The sequence below is a fragment of the Heptranchias perlo genome, chromosome 2 (genome assembly GCF_035084215.1).
Source record: "Heptranchias perlo isolate sHepPer1 chromosome 2, sHepPer1.hap1, whole genome shotgun sequence".
Lineage (NCBI taxonomy): Eukaryota > Metazoa > Chordata > Chondrichthyes > Hexanchiformes > Hexanchidae > Heptranchias > Heptranchias perlo.
The window spans coordinates 25,593,971-25,619,367 of NC_090326.1; the positions used below are offsets into that span (position 1 = coordinate 25,593,971).

Genomic DNA, 25,397 nt, shown 5'->3' on the forward strand with positions numbered 1-25,397 from the left:
TGCACAGTTGCTGGTGACTGTCACCTCTGTCAACTTTTCAATCATTGTAAATTATAAATATAAAACAACAGCATTCATGGGCACCTACTCACTATGCAAACCTGGTTGTAATTTTCAGTCGATAAAATGTATGTGTGTTGGAGGAGGAGGAGGATGCAATGATTAATGATTTGCAAAGCTTGCCTCGTTTAGTGGTGGCAGAACTAAAATTAATGGTGAGCGTGCAAATTTCTGATAGGCAAAAAGTTGAAGCTGTAAATTTGCGGGGAGTTGCCCCATCTATGAAAAGGTATGTTGGGCTTACAAGTTCACCGTGACGCTATGGTGATAGAGTTGTTTCCAGTGGTCTTTTAACCATGGTGGTGCTAGACCTTTGCTCCAACCTCGTCTCTCTCCACTCCACTCCATCCCATCTAGGTTTCTGTGCTCAGTCTCTCTAAATACTCGAGAAATCAGAATATCTGTCGTTTCTCAGCTTCTGTATTTCTGATAACCTGAGTAGTTTTAAAGTCTATGTCCTCATCTACAAATCTCTCTGCGACTGTATCTTTTTAAACTTTATCCAGCTTTGCATCCCCTCCCTTGCCTTCCAGTCAATCTGGTCTCCTTTGCATTCTCTCTTTCCCTCACCCCTGTCCTGCCATTTCTGGCACAGCTTTTAGCAGTCTCAGTCCTCGTCTCTGAACCTCTGTCTCTAAACGTCTCTACCTCTCTTGCCGCCTTTAAAAACTTTTCAAAGCCCGTTCCTTCAACCAAGCTTTCAGTCACCTCTCACAAAGGCTCAGCGTCCATTCATTTCCATCTCTGCAAAGAGGCTTTGGGACATTTTCCTAGGTAATTATGGTACTATATAAATGCTGTCGTAGTGTGCTTGGGTTTCACAGGGTTTGTGAGCTCTTCAGAGATTTATATTGAAATATCTTGAAGGTTATTAGATTCTGAAGTTATTAGATTCTGAAATTCAGTAAGAATGTCTCATCAAACTTTCCTTTTTTAAAGGTATTCCCCAGATATAGTGTTTCTGCAGGAAGTTATTCCACCCTATTACAAATACTTGAAGAAGCGAGCAGTAAGCTACACCATTATTACAGGTATGAAATGAACCCTGGGCTATGACCCAAACCTTGAGGACTTGAGTATCATTTCAGTGCCTGAATGAGGAGAAAATGGTTCGAGGCTTTAATTTTGAAAATACTACAAATTTTGAAGTGATGGTTGGTTCCTCAAGGGTTTACACTGACTTTTCCAGTTTGTCCCTGCTGATGTTCTATAATGGGTGGGCAATTTGAAGGGTGTAAAATCTAGACTGACACTCCAATGCAGTACTGAAGGAGGTATTAAACCGAGGCCCCGTCTGCCCGCTCAGGCGGACGTAAAAGATCTCATGTCACTATTGAAGAAGAGCAGGGGAGTTCTCTCTGGTGTCCTGGTCAATATCTATCCCTCAACCAACGTCACCTAAAAAAAATTATCTGGTCGTTATCACGTTGCTGTTTGTGGGGCCTTGCTGTGCGCAAATTGGCTGCTGCGTTTCCGACAGTAACTACGCTTCGAAAGTACTTCATTGGCTGTAAAACGCTTTGGGACGTCCTGAGGTTGTGAAAGGCGCTATAAAAATACAATTTTTTTTTTGTAACACTTGTTCAGTACTGAGGGAGTTAACAGGGAAAAAAATCAGTCTGTTCAAAAATGCCACCTTCTGGCCTTTCAGGTACATTGCATTAAAGTAAAACTTTATACTCATTTCCATTTCATTTATGTTTTGGTAAATGTCATCCAGAGGAAATATAGTTCTTCCCCCACCCCCCCCCCCCCCCCCCCCCCACCCGTCCGGCTGCCCACCCCAGTTTTGTTGGCATGTTTATACTTCCACAGAAAGTAGTTACATGGATGTAGGTATTCATTTTGGTAAATGTGTGTTGTATTCTTTTTTTCGGGGTGGGGGGGAGTGCTATCCATCAATTCTGGGGTTTAGAATCATAGAATAGGTGGTTTTGGTGATTGAATTTTCCTCGGGCGAGCAGATGATCAGCTGAACAGTGCGGTTGCCAAATGTAAAATATGCCGAGTCTATCTCTGAAAAAGAAACTGCCTCCAAGTTTAATTTTGAAACAGCAGTTTTCCTTATTAAATATCCAATGAATAAAATGCAGATGTGCAGCAGATAAACCAACCGTCCTGACGTAGAACTGCGAAATCACCGTAGTTTATCACAGGGGCACCTTACTTGTTGGCGGCCGTGCCTTTAGCTGCCTAGGCCCTATATACTAGAACTCCCTTCCTAAACCCCTCTGCCTCTCTAGCTCGCTCTCCTCCTTGAAGAGGCTTCTTAAAACCTACCTCTTTGACCAAGTCCTAACCTGTCCTAATATCTCCTTTTGTGGCTCGGTGTCAAATTTTGTCTGATAATTGCTCCTTGGGACGTTTTACAAATGCACAAAGATATAAATGCAAGTTGTTGGTAATTGAAATCCTGTTTTTTTTAAAAAAAAAATTGAGACTGTTTTATTTTACTTAACGTTTGAAAATAGTCAACTGCTTAAACGTAGTGGAAATAGCAAAGATCTTAACAATCATTTTGGCCGTAGCGCAAATAGCCTGTTATCTGGCAAATTGCAAATAGCGCTTTAACATGTTAGCTGCCTCTGAGTGGAGTATCTCCCTAAATCAAAACATCAAGCTTCAGAAGGGAAAGAAATTCTATTTAGTCATACTCCACATACCATGAATAATGAGATGGACAGTTGGGAAAATCACTGGGGTATTGTCCCTTTTTAAAGAAATTTAAGTTGTGTTACTGTTTTTTTCCCTTCTGCTATTACTATCCATCTCAGTGTGAAGTGACATAAATAATCATTGCAAATTACTTCTAATTTGTTAAGTAACCCAGTTTGTAAGTAAATTCAGGGATGCTTTCCCTCTCATCTGGTGACTATGGCTTGCTTCTAAACACCGCTTGACGTCATGGTGCGTCAAACAAGTCCATGGTCAACATTCATTGAGTGGTTCCAGTATCTCCTGTTAAAGCATAATTTTTGTGACCTTTTTGTTAAGAAAGTTGGATTGTGATTGCTGATCCATTCTTTTGCAAAGGGTGCAAACTCTCAGTGGCTTGGCATGTGATCAGAGTAGGGGAAGGGAAGAGAGCTGGTTGGTGCACTAGTTTGGAGCACCATTCTTTCATCTCTGGGACCTGGGTTTGAATCCGACCCAGACTGGTGGGATTCAAGTCTACTCTTCGTGCAGATTGCAAGAGTTGAGCCGAGTAAGTATCCACTTTATTTTCAGAGTGTGGGTTCACATTGGGGAAAACTGCCCCTTAATTCAAAAGTACATTATTGAAGTGCATTGGTACGTCCTGAGATTGTGAAAGGCGCTATATAAATGCAAGTCTTGTATGTAAAAAGGAAGATTAACGAAAGTAAACATGGGTCCCTTAGAGGCTGAGACAGGAGAAATTATAATGGAGAAAAAGGAAATGGCAGAGACGTTAAACAAATGTTTTGTATCCGTCTTCACAGTAGGAGACACAAAAAACATACCGGAAATAGGAGGGAACCAAGGGTCTAATGAGAGTGAGGAATTTAAAGTAGTTAATATTCGTAAAGAAAAAGTACTGGAGAAATGGGACTAAAAGCCGACAAATCCCCTGGACCTGATGGCCTACATCCTGAGGTTCTAAAAGAGGTGGCTGCAGAGATAGTGGATGCATTGGTTGTGATCTTCCTAAATTCTAGAATGGTCCCAGTGGATTGGAAGGTAGCAAATGTAACCCTGCTATTCAAGGAGGGAGAGAGAAAACAGGGAACTACAGGCCAGTTAGCCTGACGTCAGTCGTTGGGAAAATGCTGGAATCCATTATTAAGTTTGTGGGAATGGGGCACTTAGAAAATCATAATATGATTCGGCAGAGTCAGTATAGTTTTAAGAAAGGGAAATCGTGTTTGACAAATCTATTAGTTTTTTGAGGATGTAATTAGCAGGGGAGATAAAGGGGAACCAGTGGATGTAGTATATTTGGATTTTCAAATGGCATTCGATAAGGTACCACATAAAAGGTTGTTACGCAAGATAAGGGCTCATGAGGTTGGGGGTAATATATTAGCAAGGATAGAGGATTGGTTAACGGACAGAAAGCAGAGAGTACGAACAAACGGGTCATTCTCAGATTAGAATCATAGAATCATAGAAGTTTACAACATGGAAACAGGCCCTTCGGCCCAACATGTCCATGTCGCCCAGTTTATACCACTAAGCTAGTCCCAATTGCCTGCACTTGGCCCATATCCCTCTATACCCATCTTACCCATGTAACTGTCCAAATGCTTTTTAAAAGACAAAATTGTACCCGCCTCGACTTCTGCCTCTGGCAGCTCGTTCCAGACACTCACCACCCTTTGAGTGAGAAAATTGCCCCTCTGGACCCTTTTGTATCTCTCCCCTCTCACCTTAAATCTATGCCCCCTCGTTATAGACTCCCCTACCTTTGGGAAAAGATTTTGACTATCTACCTTATCTATGCCCCTCATTATTTTATAGACTTCTATAAGATCACCCCTTAACCTCCTACTCTCCATGGAAAAAAGTCTCAGTCCATCCAACCTCTCCCTATAAGTCAAACCATCAAGTCCCAGTAGCATCCTAGTAAATCTTTTCTGCACTCTTTCTAGTTTAATAATATCCTTTCTATAATAGGGTGACCAGAACTGTACACAGTATTCCAAGTGTGGCCTTACTAATGTCTTGTACAACTTCAACAAGACATCCCAACTCCTGTATTCAATGTTCAGACCAATGAAACCAAGCATGCTGAATGCCTTCTTCACCACCCTATCCACCTGTGACTCCACTTTCAAGGAGCTATGAACCTGTACTCCTAGATCTCTTTGTTCTATAACTCTCCCCAACACCCTACCATTAACGGAGTAGGTCCTGGCCCGATTCGATCTACCAAAATGCATCACCTCACATTTATCTAAATTAAACTCCATCTGCCATTCATCGGCCCACTGGCCCAATTTATCGAGATCCCGTTGCAATCCTGGATAACCTTCTTCACTGTCCACAATGCCACCAATCTTGGTGTCATCTGCAAACTTACTAACCATGCCTCCTAAATTCTCATCCAAATCATTAATATAAATAACAAATAACAGCGGACCCAGCACCGATCCCTGAGGCACACCGCTGGTCACAGGCCTCCAGTCCGAAAAACAACCCTCCACAACCACCCTCTGTCTTCTGTCGTCAATCCAATTTTGTATCCAATTGGCTACCTCACCTTGGATCCCGTGAGATTTAACCTTATGTAACAACCAACCATGCGGTACCTTGTCAAAGGTTTTGCTGAAGTCCATGTAGACCACGTCTACTGCACAGCCCTCATCTATCTTCTTGGTTACCCCTTCAAAAAACTCAATCAAATTCGTGAGACATGATTTTCCTCTCACAAAACCATGCTGACTGTTCCTAATCAGTCCCTGCCTCTCCAAATGCCTGTCGATCCTGTCCCTCAGAATACCCTCTAACAACTTACCCACTACAGACGTCAGGCTCACCGGTCTGTAGTTCCCAGGCTTTTCCCTGCCGCCCTTCTTAAACAAAGGCACAACATTTGCTACCCTCCAATCTTCAGGCACCTCACCTGTAGCTGTCGATGATTCAAATATTTCTGCTAGGGGACCCGCAATTTCCTCCCTAACCTCCCATAACGTCCTGGGATACATTTCATCAGGTCCCGAAGATTTATCTACCTTGCTGCGCGTTAAGACTTCCAGCACCTCCCTCTCTGTAATATGTACACTCCTCAAGACATCACTATTTATTTCCCCAAGTTCCCTAACATCCATGCCCTTCTCAACCGTAAATACCGATGTGAAATATTCATTCAGGATCTCACCCATCTCTTGTGGTTCCGCACATAGATGACCTTGTTGATCCTTAAGAGGCCCTACTCTCTCCCTAGTTACTCTTTTGCCCTTTATGTATTTGTAGAAGCTCTTTGGATTCTCAGGTTGTAACTAGTGGGGTGCTGCAAGGATCAGTGCTTGGGCCTCAGCTATTTACAATCTATATTAATGACTTAGATGAAGGAACTGAGTGTAATATATTCAAGTTTGCTGACGATACAAAGCTAGATGAGAAAGTAAGCTGTGAGGAGGACACAAAAAGTCTGCAAAGGGATATAGACAGGTTAAGTGAGTGGGCAAGAAGGTAACAGATGGAGTATAATGTGGGGAAATGTGAAGTTATTCACTTTGGTAGGAAGAATAGAGAAACAGAATATTTTTTAAATGATAAAAAACTTATCAAATGTTGGTGTTCAGATGGATTTGCGTGTCCTTATACAGAAAGTTAACATGCAGGTACAGCAAGCAATTAGGAAGGCAAACGCTATGTTGGCCATTATTGCAAGGGGTTTGGAGTACAAGAGTAAGGATGTCTTGCTACAATTGTACAAGGTTTTGGTGAGATCACACCTGGAGTACTGTGTACAGTTTTGGTCTCCTTATCTAAGGAAGGATATACTTGCCTTCGAGGCGGTGCAGCGAAGGTTCACTAGATTAATTCCTGGGATGTGAGGGTTGTCCTTTAAGGAGAGGTTGAGTAGAATGGGCCTATATTCTTTGGAGTGTAGAAGAATGAGAAATGATCTCATTGAAACATATAAGATTCTGAGGGGCTTGACAGGGTAGATGCTATTAGGTGGTTTCCCCTGGCTGGAGAGTCTAGAACTAGAGGGCATAGTCTCAGGATAAGGGGTTGGCCATTTAAGACTGAGATGAGGAAAAATTTCTTCACTCAGAGGGTTGTGAATATTTGGAATTCTCCACCCCAGAGGGCTGTGAATTCTGAGTCATTGAGTATATTCAAGGCTGAGATAGATAGATTTTTGGACTCTAAGGGAAGCAAGGGATTATGGGGATCGGGCAGGAAAGTGGAGGTGAGGTCGAAGATAAGCCATGATCTTATTGAATGGCATAGCAGGCTCGAGGGGCCGTATGGCCTACCCCTACTCCTTACGTTCTTAAGTTTCTTAATTGGCATTTTCACTTAGACCAAGAACAGCTGGTGTGGGAGATGACGATATCTCACTTGGTGCAGTGGGGGTTGGTTTTTTTTATTGGAACTAAGGCATTTTGGGAGAAGATTTCCTCCGTGTGCTATGGTTAGTGAAATCTAAACCCATTTATATGATTTTACCCGCAGCATTAAGAGGAAAGCTTTCTCCATTTTTGAGGCAAAATAGTTTTTTTAAAATTCGTTTATGGTATGTGGGCGTTGCTGGCAGGGCCAGCTTTTATTGCCCATCCCATAGCTGGGGCTTTACTAGACCTGGGAGTGGCTGCAATGGTGATGTGTCCCAGTTCTGTCACCCTGAGTGCAAAAATTCACCCACCGAAAGAAAACAGTCAAAGCTGGCGGTAGAAGAGTGATCCCAAACAGACTTAGGCTTGCTTATCACTGCCAGTAAATGCAGTGCTCCGGAAAACCTGCTTCTGGCCAATAAAACTCTTAGTCCTCCTGCTTCTGGCCAATAAAACTCTTAGTCCTCCTGCTTCTGGCCAATAAAACTCTTAGTCCTCCGTCAGGCTGCAAAGAAATCCATCTACTTTTTGTAGAATTTGCTCAGTCCAGAGACACACATCAGTGGACTTGAGGATTTCTTGTGTCTGCTCTGCTCTGCTCTGCAGCTCACCCCAGAGATGTGGCTGGCCTGTTGATCGACTACAAGATCTTGACTGATCTCCACGTTTAAGAAAGACGGCGCCTTTCACGACCATAGGACATCCGTCCTAAAGCCACAATGAAGTACTTCTGAAGTGTAGGCACTGTTGTAATGTAGAAAATGTGGCAGCCAATTTGTGCACAGCAAGGGATAATTGACCAGATCATCTGTTTTAGGTGTTGGTTGAGGATAAATGTTGACCAGGACACCGGGAGAACTTACAAGCTCTTCTTCGAAATAGTACAGTGGGATTTTGTATGTCACCTGAGAGGGATTCGGTTTAACGTCTCACCTCTGACAGTGTAGCACTCCCTCAGTAACTGCACTGGGAGTGCCAGCCTAGATTCTGTGCTCAAGTCTCTGGAATGGGGCTTGAACCCACAACCTTCTGACTCAGGTGAGAGTGCTACCAACTGAGCCACGGCTGACATCTCACTGAAGCTTTGAGTGATGAGCTGCTACAGCTGTGCCTGAAGATTCAGTATTGGTCCAAAAAGTTGGCATAGTGTATCGGCAAATGAGGTTCATGCACTATGTCTCCTGCTTATGGGACTCTGCCCCTAGTTTGCAAAAGTTTAAACACTAAACTAACCATCCGGAACCATCAGAAACTGTAGAGGAACAAAGAGATTTGGGAGTCCAAGTACATAAATCATTAAAAACTAGTAGACAGGCACAAAAAGCAATCAAAAAGACTAATGGAATGTTGGCCTTTATCTCAAGGGGGCGGGAACACAAAGGAGAGGAAATTATGCTTCAGCCTAGGTCAGACCCTAGTACTGTGTTCAGTTCTGAGCACCACACCTCAGGAAGGATATATTGGCCTTGGAGGGGGTGCAGTGCAGATTCACTAGAATGATACCAGGACTTAGAGGGCTAACTTATGAGGACAGGTTGCATAAACTTAGCTTATGTGGAAGACTGAGAAGTGATCTGATTGAGGTGTTTAAAATTATAAAAGGTTTCGATAGGGTAGATACACAGAAATTATTTCCTCTGATGGGGGAATCACAAACGAGGGGACATAATCTTAAAATTAGAGCTAGGCCATTCAGGAAGCACTTCTTCACACACAGTAGTGGAAATCTGGAATTCTCTTCCCCCTAAAGGCTGTGATTGCTGCGACAATTGGAGCTTTCAATCGATAGATTTTTGTTAGGTGAGGGTATCAAGGGATAGGGAGCAAAGATGGTTAAATGGAGTTGAGGTACAGATCCGCCATAATCTAACTGAATGGCGGAACAGGCTCAAGGGGCTGAATAGCCTACTCCTGTTCTTTATGTTCCTATTACTTGCTGAGCTAGAGTGGCTGGAGCATACGTTGGTCTGCAGGAGATCTATTCCCTGTTGGTACCTCATTATGTTTTTTTTCCCCCCAGGTCTTTCTCTGCTCCCAAATAGTTATTAGGGTCAATTTCATGAGGCATCAGTCCTTGTTACAATTCTCTGGCTGTGTCATGTTATTGTTGCCCCCAAAATGTAACAAAAAAATTTGAAACACTTCAGGTTTCAGAGTGTGCTTGGCCGTCATATTAATCAGAGTGGTTCGAGGATAGATGATGGTTGTCTTGGTTACTGCTTGATTAGACAATGTAAGTGTTGATAACAAGTGTTGGAATGAGACTGGTATGGAGTTATAGATTGATGCAGCAGTCAATGGTGGTGCAACATTAACTGACAAAAACAAAATCTTATTGTTCTATTGGATCAAAGGTGTAGAATTTGAAGTGTTACTAATCTGTATTGAGAAATTGCAAGTGCGTCAAGACAACAGTCCCCACGTTGACCTAATAACTCCGAGGGGTGAAGGTGATAAGGGCAATTAATGAAGCTCAGATGGAGTTTTGTTGATTTTTTAAAAAAAAGTTATCGATTCATTTTGTAAAATATACTTAATCAATCAAATCATAGCTGACTGGGACTAAATGCGGTGATGGGGTGTATCTATCTTCCAACCTCGCTTTAAGGTACTTGTTCAAACTTCTGTGCCTTGCAGTGATCAAAGTAATCACAGTTACCAATGTCTGCTGTAGATTTATTTCAGTATTCTGAGCAGCTTTTTTAAGAATAAAGGGGTACTCGGTAAACAGATCGATAGAATCCTCCACTGAGAATCATTCTCTACTTAAAATGTGCTGATGGCAGAGTATGGGGATACCAGGTGGAACCTAATACCCCTTTAAGATAAATGTCTCCCTCAGATACTCGCTGTTGCATATACCTAGGGCCAGCCTTCATTTGAAGAATGCCTGCTTGAGGTGTGTGGAAGCCGCTTGCATTTGTCCGATTTGGTAGCAAGGGCGCACTTTGACCGTACACAGAGCAGAGTGAGGCCGCAGTCTTAACCACTAACTTGACAAGTTTGTATGGAGTGGAACTGTCTTTACAGTGGAGGGGGAAGAGGAGTCTCAGTAGGGGAAGCTATAGTTGAGATACTTGAAGGGCTAAAAATTGATAAAGAAGAGGTACTTGAAAGGCTAGCTGTACTTAAAGTAAATGTCACCTGGTCCGGATGGGATGCATCCTAGGTTGCTGAGGGTGGACATTGCGGAGGTACTGGCCATAATCTTCCAAACCTCCGTAGACACGGGGGTGGTGCCAGAGGACAGAGAATAGGATAGAATAGGATAGAAAAAGGATCTACCCAGCAACTATAGGCCAGTCAGTTTAACCTCAGTGGTGGGGAAACTTTTAGAAACGATAATCCGGGACAGAATTAACAGTCACTTGGACGAGGGTGGATTGATTAGGGAAAGCCAGCAGGATTTGTTAAAGGCAAATCGTGTTTCACTAACCTGATGGAGTTTTTTGATGAGGTAACAGAGAGGATAGATGAGGGCAATGCAGTTGATGGACTTTCAAAAGGCGTTTGATAAAGTGCCGCCGGTAGGCTTATCATCAAGATTGCAGCCCATGGAATAAAGGGGGCAGTAACAGCATGGATACAGAATTGGCTAAGGGACAGGAAGCAGAGAGTAGTGGTGTATGGTTGTTTTTTTGGACTGGAGGGAGGTGTACAGTGGTGTTCCCCAGGGGTCAGTGCTGGGACCACTGCTTTTCTTGATATATATTAATGACTTGGACTTGGGTGTACAGGGCACAATTTCAAAATTTGCAGATGACACAAAACTTGGAAGGGTAGTAAACAGTGAGGAGGATATTGATAGACTTCAAGAGGATATAGACAGGCTGGTGGCATGGGCGGACCCGTGGCAGATGAAATTTATTGCAGAAAAATGCAAAGTGATACATTTTGGTAGGAAGAACGAGGAGAGGCAATATAAACTAGAGGGCACAACTCTAAATGGGTTACAGGAACAGAGACATCTGGGGGTATATGTGCACAAATCATTGAAGGTGGCAGGGCAGGTTGAGAAAGAGTTTAAAAAAACATACGGGATCCTGGGCTTTATAAATAGAGACATGGAGTACAAAAGTATGGAAGTCATGATGAACCTTTATGAAACACTGGTTTGGCCACAACTGGAGTATTGTGTTCAATTCTGGGCACCGCACTTTTGGAAAGATGTGAAGGCCTTAGAGAGGGTGCAGAAAAGATTTAATAGAATGATTCCAGGGATGGGGGACTTTAATTACATGGATAGACTGGAGAAGCTGGGGTTATTCTCCTTGGAACAGAGACGGTTGCGAGGAGATTTGATAGAGGTATTCAAAATCATGAAGGGTCTAGACAGAGTAGATAGAGAGAAACTGTTCCCATTGGCGGAAGGGTCAAGGACCAGAGGTCATAGATTTAAGGTGATTGGCAAAAGAACCAAAGATGATATGAGGAAAGACGTTTTTACACAGATCTGGATGCACTGCCTGAGGGAGTGGTGGAGGCAGATTCAATCATGGCCTTCAAAAGGGAACTGGACAAGTACTTGAAAGGAAAAAATTTGCAGGGCTACAGGGATAGGGCGGGGGGAGTGGGGCTAGCTGGATTGCTCTTGCATAGAGCCGGCGTGGACTCGATGGGCCGAATGGCCTCCTTCTGTGCTGTAACCTTTCTATGATTCTAGGAGGGGAGGGGTTGGGGAGAACATGCATCATTTAATTTAAAAAAGAAACTTAAAACATGAATTCTTTTGTTTGTCCATTTAGCAAATGAAGAGGAATACTACACAGCAATAATGCTGAAAAAATCCCGAGTGAAATTATTGAAACAAGAAATAACACCTTTCCCAACCTCCTCCATGATGAGAAACCTCCTGACTGTTCAGGTAGGAAGGTGCAAAGTGATCTCTCTGAGGAGAAAAATCACAGTTATCAATTGTCATATCACGTGAAGAACCAGCTTTAAAAACTACATCCTGGTCACGTTTTTCTTGGAGGGGGATAAAATCATTTTCAGTGTTAACTTTTTTAAAAATCTAATTAAGTTTTCGTGTTGTAAAAATCAAGCTCGTCACTCGGTGAGCATAATGTGTGTTGCTTAATGTTACTCTGTACTTGTGAATAGAAGTGTTTGAGCAGAATTAGAGAAGGTGGAATAAAGAGTTACTTTGGCAAACGTGCTTTAGTTGAATGAGAATCCTTCATACATCAAGTTAACTCAGGAGCCTCCAATTACTTCCCTCCTACCTGAACAGTCACCTCTGCTGTACCCCAGGAATCCATCCTTGGTCCCTCCTCTTCACCATTTCCATGTTACCCCTTGGTGAGATAATCCAGAAGGATTGGGTCAGCTCCCACATGCATGCTGGCGACATCCAGCTCTACTCTGTCAATGAAAAGTTTCCAATCTCCAACTCTATGGATGAGCCAAAATATCCTCCAGCTTAATTTTGGCTTAAATCAAAGCCATTCCTTTTTGGCGTCTACCAGAGCCGGCGTGCTTCTGGCCTTGACTTTCATCCACCTCCCCCAGGCTGTGTTGGGCGGTTTGAAACCTTGGTGCATTGTTTGACCCCGAGCTCACCTTCCTCTTCTACATGCACTCTGCTGCCAAGTCCATTCTCTTCCAGTGTTGGAGTACCCATGACTTCCTTTCTGAAAAGGAGAGGAGCGTTTTTTACATTATTGATTATTTATAGCTCACCATATCCTTCAGGAACTTCTATGCGTGTTTAGAACTGCACGGTAGCAAACATTGCCCTGCCCCATGCCTGTGTGGGTGGGTAGCTTAAAACAGTTATTGGGAACTGCTGCAGTATGCTTTTTTTAAAAAAAAAAGACTGCCTATAGTGACACCACAAGTCCCAGCCAGAATGGAGATGATTGGGTAATTCCCCCATCAATCACGCCTGGAGACCATACTGCTGTAAGTGACTGGGATTGATTTTACGCACATAATTTGTATTATGTAACTATTCGTCACTCATTGCATTTTGCTGGAGAGATAATCCTGCTTTTATCGGGAGACTTTGCTGCAGTTTCGGTCGTGTGTTCTGTTTGCTGTAGTTCGTAGAGATTCTGTTTAAACCAACTTTGTTTGCTGTAAAATAGACTCTTTGCTGTGAGTCCTGCCGTAAGTCCCGCCCTGCCCTGCCTCTAACTCATTGGCTGACACAGTTCAGTCAATACTCACTCCATTTAAAAAAAAATATCCATAGCTGAGGAAGGTTTAAACAATGTACCTTAACTCCCATTTCTCAAGAAAATAAAGAAGATTACACTGAATTAGTTTCCAAGGGAAGCAGAATTTATAAGATACTGGAATATATTTAAGTACCATGTGAAGGTGACAGATTGTGAACTGCAGATAGTGTGATATTTCAGCAATGTAGAGGCAGTTTCTTGGAATTACTGAAAAATGATGTGTCAAACAAGGAGAGGTTTTGATCCCCCTCTCCCTTCACCCTCCCCCCCCACCTTGTTACAGGTCAACATTGCAGGGAATGAACTCTGCTTAATGACGTCACACCTGGAGAGCACTAAGGCCCATTCAGAGGAACGGATGAGACAGCTGGGGATTGTACTGAAGAAAATTAAAGAAGCACCAGAGTGTGCCACTGTAATATTCGGGGGCGACACCAATCTGAGAGACCAGGAGGTGAGTGGGTTACAGAAAGTACTTTTGGCTTTCAGTGGTTTGGCCTGGCTTACAGAAATACAGATTGAACTATTTTCTATGGGTCGGGTTTGAGTTTTGTTCTTGTCATTCGCTGAGACTCCCCACTCAAATATGTACAGGGGAGGGAGGGAAGAAAGGGCAGTGGAGAAGCAGGAAACCATTAAGATGCTTTTCCTTTAAGAGCTTGGTGCTACAATGTAGCCATGCAAACAGGTGACCTCCCACCCCTCTCCTTCCCACGTATAAAGCTTTCTTCTGGTAATGTACCTCAGTTCTTGTTCCCTTTTTGTTGACAAAAAAAATTATTCTGTTTGCTGTCCCACAAAGAAAAAAAATGTTTCTTTTGCTGGTTAATGTTTGGCGCAACCCACCTTCATTCATCCCTCTTTTTCTTCATTTACCTCATCTCTCCTTCACCACCTTGACGGTGGTGTGCACTGAGAGCCATGGCCCTTTACCTATATTTAAGAGACTTCTTTTGGAGGAGTTACATGACTTCCACTATTTAGAAGGTCAGCTTCAAGAAACCTTCTCTATTTTCTTTGCACTTGTGTTTAAGAGTCAGAAAGGGACTCCCCCCACCAAATAAGATTACACATCATTGATTTGTTGTCATTGAGAAATTTTCACCATCCCGTTCAAAAGAAACAATGCTAACATTCTTGCTTTGGCCTACACATTAACCCTGAGCTGAATAAAAATATGTATTATTTAGTAGAAATAAATCTTGCTTTTTTTAGTTTCTCAAGAACAAAACTTCCTGCTGCCTCTATTTGCTCTCTCTCTCTCTTCTCTCTCTCTTTCTCAACCTCCCCCCGCCCTGTCATTTGTCTACAAAATATGCATGGGTTGTAAAAGACTAAATGCTGCACAGCCAACTCTGTTCTTTTATACAAAGAAGTTACAACACAGAAACTCAGTCCATGTTGGTATTTGTTCTCCATATAAGCAAATAGTGAGGGGACCTGCTGTCAGGATTGCTTTGTAAAAATCCTTTGGAATTCTTATTGCAACAGAAAGTTTGAATTTAATATCTGCGCTTCCATAACCCCTAGGGTGCTTTCCAGAGGACCTTTTTACCTCATTAATTGATATCTTCTGATTTCATTTCACGCCAACAACAATCTGCATTTATATAGTGCCTTTAATGTAGTAAAACATCCCAAGGCTCTTCACAGGAGGTAATCAGACGAAAATTGACACTGACTAAGCTTTTGGTCACCTCTCCCAATGTCTCCTTTGGCTCAGAGAGGTAGGTTTTAAGGAACATCATAAAGGTGGAGTGAGAGGGGGATTCACAAGAGGCCAGAGTTGGAGGAACCCAGAGTTCCTGGAGGATCGTAGGGCTGAAGGAGTTTACAGAGATGGGGATGGGAGAGGCCACGGTGGGATTTGAACATGGGGATAAGAATTTTACCAGTGAAAGAAAATGATCAATTTTGGCTTGGGAGTATTTTGAAAATAATTAAACTTTTTCAGTATTAGAGCAGACCTGGCCAACCTGTCCTATGTTACGTCACTTCCTGTTGGAAAACACTTGGCTTCCACCCAGTGCCAGCCACCGATGGGCTTGCCCAAGATGGTGAACTTGGCGATGGAGGAGCATGCTGCAGTGCGTTGTCGTGGACATGAAGTTAAGTGTGACTGCTGTTGGTGCATTAGGTAGGTTTTCTTTTCTCACCATGAGCTTTCTTCGCAGGTTACAAAGGTTGGAGGTTTGCCAGCTGGTATCTTGGACGTCTGGGAATTCTTAAACAAACCTGAACACTGTCAATATACCTGGGACACCAAAATGAACAATAATCTGAAGGCACGTTATTCTTGCAGGCTTCGTTTTGATCGTCTGTTTTTCAGGGCTGCCAGCGAAGGTCAGATTGTCCCAAAACAAATGGATCTCCTGGGACTAGACAAGCTGGAGTGTGGACGGTTTTGCAGTGATCACTGGGGACTCCTGTGTGACTTCGATGTCATACTGTGAGACGACGATGGTAGTTAGGGATGGAAAGAAACATTCAAAATACAGTTACACTTGAAAGCTCTATTTATACGAGTGTGATAACTAAAATATTCAGGGTTCTTTCTAAGTTGATCAGGGTTTTTCCTGCTTATAATTATTGTGCCACTTTAGCACTTAAGTTTGCAATCTCAATCTGAAGGGCCAGAGGGATAGGTCATGAGGGAAATATGAAAACTTCACACTTGTGATATAAGGTGTTGGAGCAGAGCTTCCAATGGATTGGGAGTCCTTGATGCTGAAACCAAGTGCTTCCAATGGTAACGTGCACCATTCCTTAGCACAATCTCTTACCTTGATGAGTAGAAAAAGACGACCCTGTAATTTATTTTTAAAAAAATTACGATGCCAGAATGCCTTTTAAATTGCTGCCTCATCTCTTCTGTCAGTGTAGTTGCGTTAGAGATCTTGGAAATGTTTGTGCGTTTGTATAAAATGCCCGTGGCTCCAAGATGCGCTACGACTGAAAAATTCAATTGTAAGTCTAGGAATTTGTGACAGTAAAGGTGGGAAAACTCCTCATTCCCCTCATCTTGTCAACGAGTTATTGTAAAACCCAATCTTTGCTTTTAAGTAACTTTGTGATTTATGTGTTGATTTTAATGTTGCAAATAAAGATAACGTTTAACTATCTACAAAAAAAATCATGACATATTTTCTTTTGTTCGCAAAGAATCCATTGATGAATGAAGTGCAAGTTTTTTTTTTAAATGAGTGCTAGAAGAGCAATATGCCATAACATGTAGGACGGACGTCCCCTTTCTGCAGATGTTCTGAGTTTCTGATTTCCATTGTGCTGTGCGGAAGGAAAATCAGTTGGGAGAGTATTTGCAAGGACACAAAGACTCCTAGAAGCTGGCCGAGGAAGAACAGAATGGGCAGAGGCCCTCGGAGTAAGTTACCCAACCTTTCTTAAGGGAGAGGGTTATCGTGCGTTGGATTGCCGCATGTAAGCTATCTGTGCCCATCCCGTTACCACTTAGTTGGTAAATGAGAAAAAAGTTGTCGTTTCCTATCTACAGCTATTGAACCTTCCTGTTGAGTACAGAGCTAACAGCTCGTTAGGAGTTTACAATTGTGCCTCTGATGCTATAGGCTGCTGCTTTCGTTTCTATGCCCATTATGTGGTATGATTTTAGTTTCCTGTGTTTTAAGCCTTTTATATTATTTAAATGGAGAGAGATTGCAGAACTCTGGGGTACAGAGAGATCTGGGTGTCCTAGTGCATGAATCACAAAAAGTTAGTATGCAGGTACAGCAAGTGATTAGGAAGGCAAATGGAATGTTGTCATTTATTGCAAGGGGAACAGAATATAAAAGTAGAGATGTTTTGCTACAGTTGTACAGGGCATTGGTGAGACCACATCTAGAATACTGTTTTTTTAAAAATTCGTTCATGGGATGTGGGTGTCGCTGGCAATGCCAGCATTTATTGCCCATCCCTAATTGCCCTTGAGAAGGTGGTGGTGAGCCGCCTTCTTGAACCGCTGCAGTCCGTGTGATGAAGGTTCTCCCACAGTGCTGTTAGGTAGGTTGTTCCCATGTACCTGCTGCTCTTGTCCTTCTAGGTGGTACAGGTCGCAGGTTTGGGAGGTGCTGTTGGAGAAGCCTTGCCGAGTTGCTGCAGTGCATCCTGTGGATGGTACACACTGCAGCCACAGTGCGCCGGTGGTGAAGGGAGTGAATGTTTAGGGTGGTGGATGGGGTGCTAATCAAGCGGGCTGCTTTGTCCTGAATGGTGTCGAGCTTCTTGAGTGTTGTTGGAGCTGCACTCATCCCGGCAAGTGGAGAGTATTCCATCACATTCCTGACTCGTGCCTTGTAGATGGTGGAAAGGCTTTGGGGAGTCAGGAGGTGAGTCACTCGCCGCAGAATACCCAGCCTCTGACCTGCTCTTCTAGCCACAGTATTTATGTGGCTAGTCCAGTTAAGTTTCTGGTCAATGGTGACCCCCATGATGATGGTGGGGGATTCGGTAATGGTAATGCCGTTGAATGTCAAGGGGAGGTGGTTCGACTCTCTCTTGTTGGAGATGGTCATTGCCTGGCACTTGTCTGGCGCGAATGTTACTTGCCACTTATCAGCCCAAGCCTGGATGTTGTCCAGGTCCTGCTGCATGCGGGCACGGACAGCTTCGTTATCTGAGGGGTTGCGAATGGAATTGTGCAGTTTTGGTCTCCTTATTTAAGAAAGGACATAATTGCTTTAGAGGCGGTTCAGAGAAGGTTCATTCGACTGATTCCTGGGATGAGGGCGTTATCTTATGAGGAAAGGTTGGACAAGTTGGGCCTGTATACATTGGAGTTTAGAAGAATGAGAGGTGATCTTATTGAAACATATAAGATCCTGAGGGGACTAGAAGGGGTAGATGCTGAGAGGATGTTTCCCCTTGTGGGAGAGACTAGAACTAGGGGCCACAGTTTAAAAATAAGGGGTCTCCCATTTAAGATGGAGATGAGGATAAATTTTTTCTCTGAGGGTCGTGAGTCTGTGGAACTTCCTTCCCCAGAGAGCGGTGGAGGCAGGGTCATTGACTATTTTTAAGGCTGAGTTTGATAGATTCCTGATTAACAAGGGAGTCAAAGGTTATAGTAGGTAGACGGGAAAGTAGGGTTGAGGTCACAATCAGATCAGCAATGATCTTATCAAATGGCAGAGCAAGATCGAGGGGCTGTATGGCCTACTCCTGCTCTTAGTTTCGTATGTTTGTATGTAGCTGCAGCCTCTTAATTTATTTTTTAAGAGAAATATTTTCCTGTTAATTCTCCATTACCATTTTGGTGGAAAAATGTGTTGAAGGTTGGTGAAACGCTTCATTTTTCTGATGTTTCTAATTTTGATGTAAAAAATTGTATACTGATGGTGCTGACCTGTGCCATGGTGATAATGCTACAAAGCACTGATACAACGGACAGTGCATATTATTATTGTTACAGAAAGAGAGGAACCTTGGGGGTAGTCTACAACTGTCTGAGATTTTACAGGCTACATAGCTCACATTATGGTGATGTTCAGGCCTGTTTATATGCTTTACACAATTGGGGAAGTATTTCTTGGCACACTGGAAGGCTTCAAAAATACTGCATTGACATGAGAGTTCCTGTTAAGTCCCAGCTTCATGCCAAGTAAAACCCTAGCTAAAGTCTCAAAAGTAGTGCTGGATAGAAACTCTGAGGCAGACTGAACTAATGTACCGCTGTTCGCTACCAAGGATCCTAATGAGTAATCGTAATACTACAAGATGTCATTCATAGTTCTAGGATTTGCTGAGGTAGTTAGTACTTTTGGAGGTATGCAGAAGAGAGACATTGGAAATTCTCAGAAAGTGGGACATCAACAAGGAGACACAGTACATATAACCGGGCAATAATAACAAGGAGACACACCACATATAACTGGGCAATAACAAGGAGTTATCCATGGGTTATTATACATGGGCGTATACTTTTTAAAAATCATTCTTTGGGATGTGGGTGTTGCTGGCAAGACCGACATTTCGTGCCCATCCCTAGTTGCCCTGAGACAGTGGTGGTGGGCCTTGTTCTTGAACTGCTGCAGTCCATGTAATGATGATACTCTAAACTTAGTACGTGAATGAAATATATACCTCAAATAAGATCTGTAATGGTAAAGAGTTTTATGGATTTGTTAGATAACACTTAATGACCACACTCCCAAGTTATTCTACCTCATGTATAGACAAAGTGGGAGGTCTCTTTTTTGCATTTTCATGACCCAAGTCTCCTTTTTGAGCCTCTCTAAAGTAGAGTATGCGTTCTGGTGACATAGAAATAAAGTTATGCTTATGTGCAGTTTATAGATTGTTTGGGGTGGGGGCTCATCTCTTCAATATTTGGGTGGACAGTCAGGCTAAGAAGAAAGTAACAAATTTTGAAAAGACAAAATGTGTCTTGATGTGGAGTCAGTTGTTGAAAGAATCTATTGATGAATGAAATGGCACAGTGATGCAGAGTGATGGAAGACCAACATGCACTATCAGATCGGACAGAAGTTTCTAAAGGTGGTCTTTGGTCATTATTGTGATGCCCTTTCATGCCATCTCCAAAATCATCCCAAGGAAGGTATCCGGGAATTAGGCAAACTCGACAAAGGTACCAATTCTGGTCACCCTATTATAGAAAGGATATTATTAAACTAGAAAGAGTTCAGAAAAGATTTACTAGGATGCTACCGGGACTTGATGGTTTGACTTATAGGGAGAGGTTAGATAGACTGGGACTTTTTTCCCTGGAGAGTAGGAGGTTAAGGGGTGATCTTATAGAAGTCTATAAAATAATGAGGGGCATAGATAAGGTCGATAGTCAAAATCTTTTCCCAAAGGTAGGGGAGTCTATAACGAGGGGACATAGATTTAAGGTGAGAGGGGAGAGATACAAAAGGGTCCAGAGGGGCAATTTTTTCACTCAAAGGGTGGTGAGTGTCTGGAACGAGCTGCCAGAGGCAGTAGTAGAGGCGGGTACAATTTTGTCTTTTAAAAAGCATTTGGACAGTTACATGGGTAAGATGGGTATCGAGGGATATGGGCCAAGTGCAGGCAATTGGGACTCGCTTAGTGGTATAAACTGGGCGACATGGACATGTTGGGCCGAAGGGCCTGTTTCCATGTTGTAACTTCTATGATTCTATAATATAACTATTGTTGTCCTTAATAAGGTCTGTACTTTCCTCCAACCTATCAGTATTGGAAGCTTTATCGACTCCTATTTTCTAATATTTAGACAGTCAGGGAACTAGGAAAATAAACTAACTCCATGAAAATGATGAAATATACAGTTGTATCCATCTGTCATTTTTAACATCAATAGCTGGGAGAGCTGCAACCCAATAAATTGAAAATACCTGGACGCACAAACATCCACAAGTGTCAACGTGATTTTCAAGAAAATGGGACAAAATCTGCTGGAGAGAGATGAATGCTAAAGTGTACTTGTAATAGCCCAAACTGATATAAACTTAAATAAAATTATTTCAGATATATTTGGGATTGGCTTTGTGTCCAGCTCAGGGGAACAGCCCTTAAGTTCCATTCCTACCTTCCAAATATATCCTCCTCTGTGAAAGGCCTTGGGATATTTTTCCATGTTAAAAGCACTATATAAATGCAATTTTGTTCTATGCATGTCGCATCAACGTGTAATACAATGTTGCAAGTATAGATGTGGCCATAATAATTAAGAAATCCATATTCAGTAGCTTAATATTAAGCCAATGATGCAAAATGTGTTTCTGTTTAGGTTACGATTGATGGGAAATAAGCCATTGTTGTTTGCACCTACACATCTTATTGAGTTTGTTTACAAGCCTAATAGCAAATGAGGGATCTCAAATTTAACTGAATACCACTATTAATGCAGCTGCTGGTTGGAACACAATTGCTGATCACTGTCTAGGTGCCAGGATAATTTATAGATCCACTGATCTGATCAATCTTTACAAGCTCTCATTTATGCAATAAGCATATAAGAGGTCTGCCTAACTCTGGGAGAATCGCCAAATCAGTGAAGAGATGGTATCTTTTCACTCTAACCAGTATGGATTCTATTCACAGTATGGCATGATCTTTATTGCTGAGGTTTTTCTGTTATTTCTGCTATAGTAGAAGCAATATTTATCTTCTGATCGCGCCCTTGAAATCTTGCATCGTCAGAAAATAAAATGCTGGAGATTGGGTTTAATTCTTCCATTTAAAAATTAGATTTCTTTTCCACACAGGATTGAAAGTCGTTTTCATCGGCCTAAAATAACTCTGTTTACTTACTTGTTTAGTTAAGTCACGTCGATGGCTGTGATCTATTGCAGTGTCTCTGTGTCCCCACAGTGGTCTAGATAAGACGATAGATGTGCACCACTAAAACAGGTACACAAGAAACACCCAATTCATTACTGCAGTGGTTCACTTTTTTTTCCCCCCCATGTGTGCACATTTGTAATGGGAACAAGGGAAGCTCTACGTGCTCTTACAGTGCCACAGACTTTATTTTTTATGTTTACGGTATTTTTTATTGAACTTTTTTCCTTATTTCTGAAACACTTTAGCTATGCATTTTTGCAGCAATTTATGGTGGGGCATTTTCTACTTTGTGGTAAGTTTGATTTTAAAGTGTGTCGAATACAACATTTTATAGTTGAAATGATACATGAGAAAAGGCGCGATCAGCAGATAGCAGACCATATCCGCAGACCTGTCCGCACTTGCCAATAGTTAAGGACAGCTGCCTCAGCCTGTTCTGGATCAGCAGGGAGATGGTAGCACAGCTTTGCTATCTGCAATAAGACATAAAAGAATATATGGTGTGTTTGTGTAACGCCATTCACGACCTCAGAACGTCCCAAAGTGCTTTACGGTCAATCAAGTACTTTTGAAGTGCAGTCACTGTTGCAATGTAGGAAACGTGACATCCAATTTGCGCACAGCAAGGTCTCACAGTGACAAATAATAACCAGATAATCTGTTTTAGGTGTTGATTGAGGGATAAATATTGGCCAGAACACCAGTGAGAACTCCCCTGCTCTTCTTCAAAAAGATCCCATGACAGTTTGACGTCCGCCTGAGAGGGCAGACAAAGCCTTGGTTTAACGTCGCATCCAGTGCAGTACTGAGGGAGTGCTGCACCTCCGACCGTGCAGCACTCCCTCAGTACTGCACTGGAGTGTCGCCCTAGATTTTCTACAACCTTCAGCGGCAAGAGTGCTACTACTGAGCCATGCTGACACCTGTAAGGGCACATGTAGCCAACTTGCAACATGGGGACAGCGCTGCTAGTGATTGGCAAGATTACCACAACCCTCGTCTGTTGTTAACCCGTAACTCTGATCTCAGCTAATACACTAACCACGTATGGATCAAAGGGGTAACTTGATGCATAGGTCAGCACATCACTGCATTTCCCAAAGGACAGGAATCTTGAGAAAGAGAACGACCGATCCATTCGTCTTGCTTCCATTCCGTGCAAAATAATGGAATCGATAATCAGGAGTTAAACTTGAGGATCATTGTAAAGCATAACCTGGTTAACAGCAGTCAGCATTGATTCAGAAGGGGAAGGCCTGCCTTCTCAACCTCCTCGACGACTTTGAGCATGTGGAAATCCAAGTGGACTGCGGTAAGCCCTACAATGTGATGTACCTCAGCTTCCAGAAAGCTTTTCTGTGGGGATGTAGGGTAAACCCTGGCAATGGATAAGGAAAGGGTAAGTACTGAGTTGGTGTCTCAGGGCTCGGATCATTTGTGTTTCTAATTTACATAGTGACCTAATGACCTGCATTCAGAAACTCGATGCAAAGTGGTCAAATGTGTAGACAGTACTAAACTAGGAGAGGCGGAACCACCAAATGAGTTGGACAAGATGTGCAAGTGCGCAGGACAATGGCAGATTAAATTGAATGCAGACAAAATGTAAAACGCTACACATCGGAATAAAAAAATAGAGGACACGTGTACTGCTTGTATGGTGCTGACTTGTATGGTGCTGAAATAGGTAAGGATGAAGCTGAAAGAGAACTAGGAATCTTAAGACTCGATGCTAAGCATATCCAACCAATGCAGAGTGGCAATCAGCAATGTCAATAGGATGTTGAACTGGATAGCCAAAACTGTAGAACACAAGTCAGCGGAGCTAATGATCAAACTTTATTGAGCTCAGGTCAGACTGCCAATAAACGAGAGAGACATATAAGCACCCGAGACAGTGCAGAGAAGAGCCATGAGGCTGATCCCCACGGTCAGGGATCTGAGTTATGAATAAAGTGGAAAAACTTGGACTTTTCAGTCTGGAAAGATGACGGAGAGTTGATCTTATGCAGCTTTATAAGATTTTTCAAAAATTCATTCTCAGGATGTAGGTGTCGCTGGCAAGATCAGCATTTATTGCCCATCCCTAGTTGCTCTTGAGAAGGTGGTGGTGGGCCTTCTTGAACCGCTGCAGTCAGTTTGGTGAAGGTGCTCCCACAATATTTTTAGGTAGGGAGTTCCAGGAATTTAACCCAGCAACATTGAAGGAATGGTAATGTCCCAAGTCAGGATCGTGTGTGACATGGAGAGGAACTTGGAGGTGGTGATGTTCCCATGCACCTGCTGCCTTTGTCCTAGGAAATGGAGATCGTGGGTTTGGGAGGTGATGCTGAAGAAACGCTGGAGAGTTGCTGTAGTGCATCCTGTAGACAGCACACATCACAGCCACAGTGCGCCGATGGTGGAGGACGTGGATACGTAAGCCAGCACATTATAATGTAACACAACAAACTTTAGAACAGGGTTAAAATTCCTCATGAGGAAGAGCTGCACTGTTGGAGGTGCTGTCCTTTGGATGAGACGATAAGCTGAGGCCCTGTCTGCCCATTCAGGTGGCAGTAAAAGATCTTATGGCACTATTTGGAGAAGAGTAGAGGACTTCTTTCCAGTGTCCTGGAGAATATTTATCCCTCAACCAACATCAGTAAAACAGATTATCTGGTCATTATCTTATTGCTGCTTTTAGGACCTTGCCGTGCACAAATCGGATGCCTCATTTCCTACATTACAACAGTGACTCCACTTCAAAAGTACTTCATTGGCTGTAAAGCACTTTGGGATGCCTTGAGGTGTGAAAGACGCTATATAAATGCAAGTCATTTTCATGTGTAGAACATGGTTTCTGAGCTGCAAGAACTATGAAGTGCCATGACAAGGAAATAATCATTCAGGTCCTGATTGGGATGTAGGATGGGTCCATGGTACTGAGTTAAGTAAGCATGCCTAGTTATGCATCTCCGGTTTTCCAGGTGGCAGAAACCATGTTCTACACATGAAAACGACTTGCATTTATATAGCATCTTTCACACCTCAAGGCATCCCAAAGTGCTTTACAGCCAATGAAGTACTTTTGAAGTGGAGTCACTGTTGTAATGTAGGAAATGAGGCATCCGATTTGTGCACGGCAAGGTCCTAAAAGCAGCAATAAGATAATGACCAGATAATCTGTTTTACTGATGTTGGTTGAGGGATAAATATTCTCCAGGACACTGGAAAGAAGTCCTCTACTCTTCTCCAAATAGTGCCATAAGATCTTTTACTGCCACCTGAGTGGGCAGACAGGGCCTCAGCTTAACGTCTCATCCAAAGGACAGCACCTCCAACAGTGCAGCTCTTCCTCATGAGGAATTTCATGTAAATCTCTTTGGCCTTGCTTTTGAGTGAAAACTACTCTTTGAGGAGGGGAATCATTTATTGATATCTTCAAGGTTGTCTGCCTTTTCTTCAACCTGTTCCTCAAAGGGGCAATCAGTTCTGAAAGTGTTTCACCAACCATCCTCAACAGCAAAAACAAATTTTCCTTTTTGGTTCAAAATGTCCTTTATGTCATGGGTTTAATGACCCTTGACCAGCAAGACACTAGGAAGAAGCCTAGATCTTCTAGCATCCCTACTATTATGTCCCGGCATTACTACAACCATCTTTGACCCAATTATCAGTAAGGGGGAGTTTCTAGTAACTTTTTGAAAGCTTGAGTCCTCATGTTGATAAATTTGGGGTAAGAAAGAAGGTCCAAAAACATTTCCTGTTTGAAGGAATCTTTTCTTGGGTTTGTTAAGATTAGTCCTACCAGGCAGCTTATAGCTAGCTTTCAAGGTGGGAAGTC

The 25,397-nt window shown here is 42.7% G+C and overlaps 1 protein-coding gene across 1 annotated transcript in view; it reads left to right on the top strand.

Moving 5' to 3' along the window:
• Positions 1 to 16,390, top strand: part of tdp2b (tyrosyl-DNA phosphodiesterase 2b) — a 21,204-nt gene extending 4,814 nt beyond the window's left edge. The window contains exons 3-6 of the mRNA XM_067995752.1: positions 1,000 to 1,091; positions 11,834 to 11,952; positions 13,554 to 13,724; positions 15,445 to 16,390. Of these exons, the coding sequence (XP_067851853.1) occupies positions 1,000 to 1,091; positions 11,834 to 11,952; positions 13,554 to 13,724; positions 15,445 to 15,723 (661 nt within the window). The 3' untranslated portion in view covers positions 15,724 to 16,390. The remainder of the gene's footprint in view (positions 1 to 999; positions 1,092 to 11,833; positions 11,953 to 13,553; positions 13,725 to 15,444) is intronic.
• Positions 16,391 to 25,397: the final 9,007 nt, after the last annotated feature.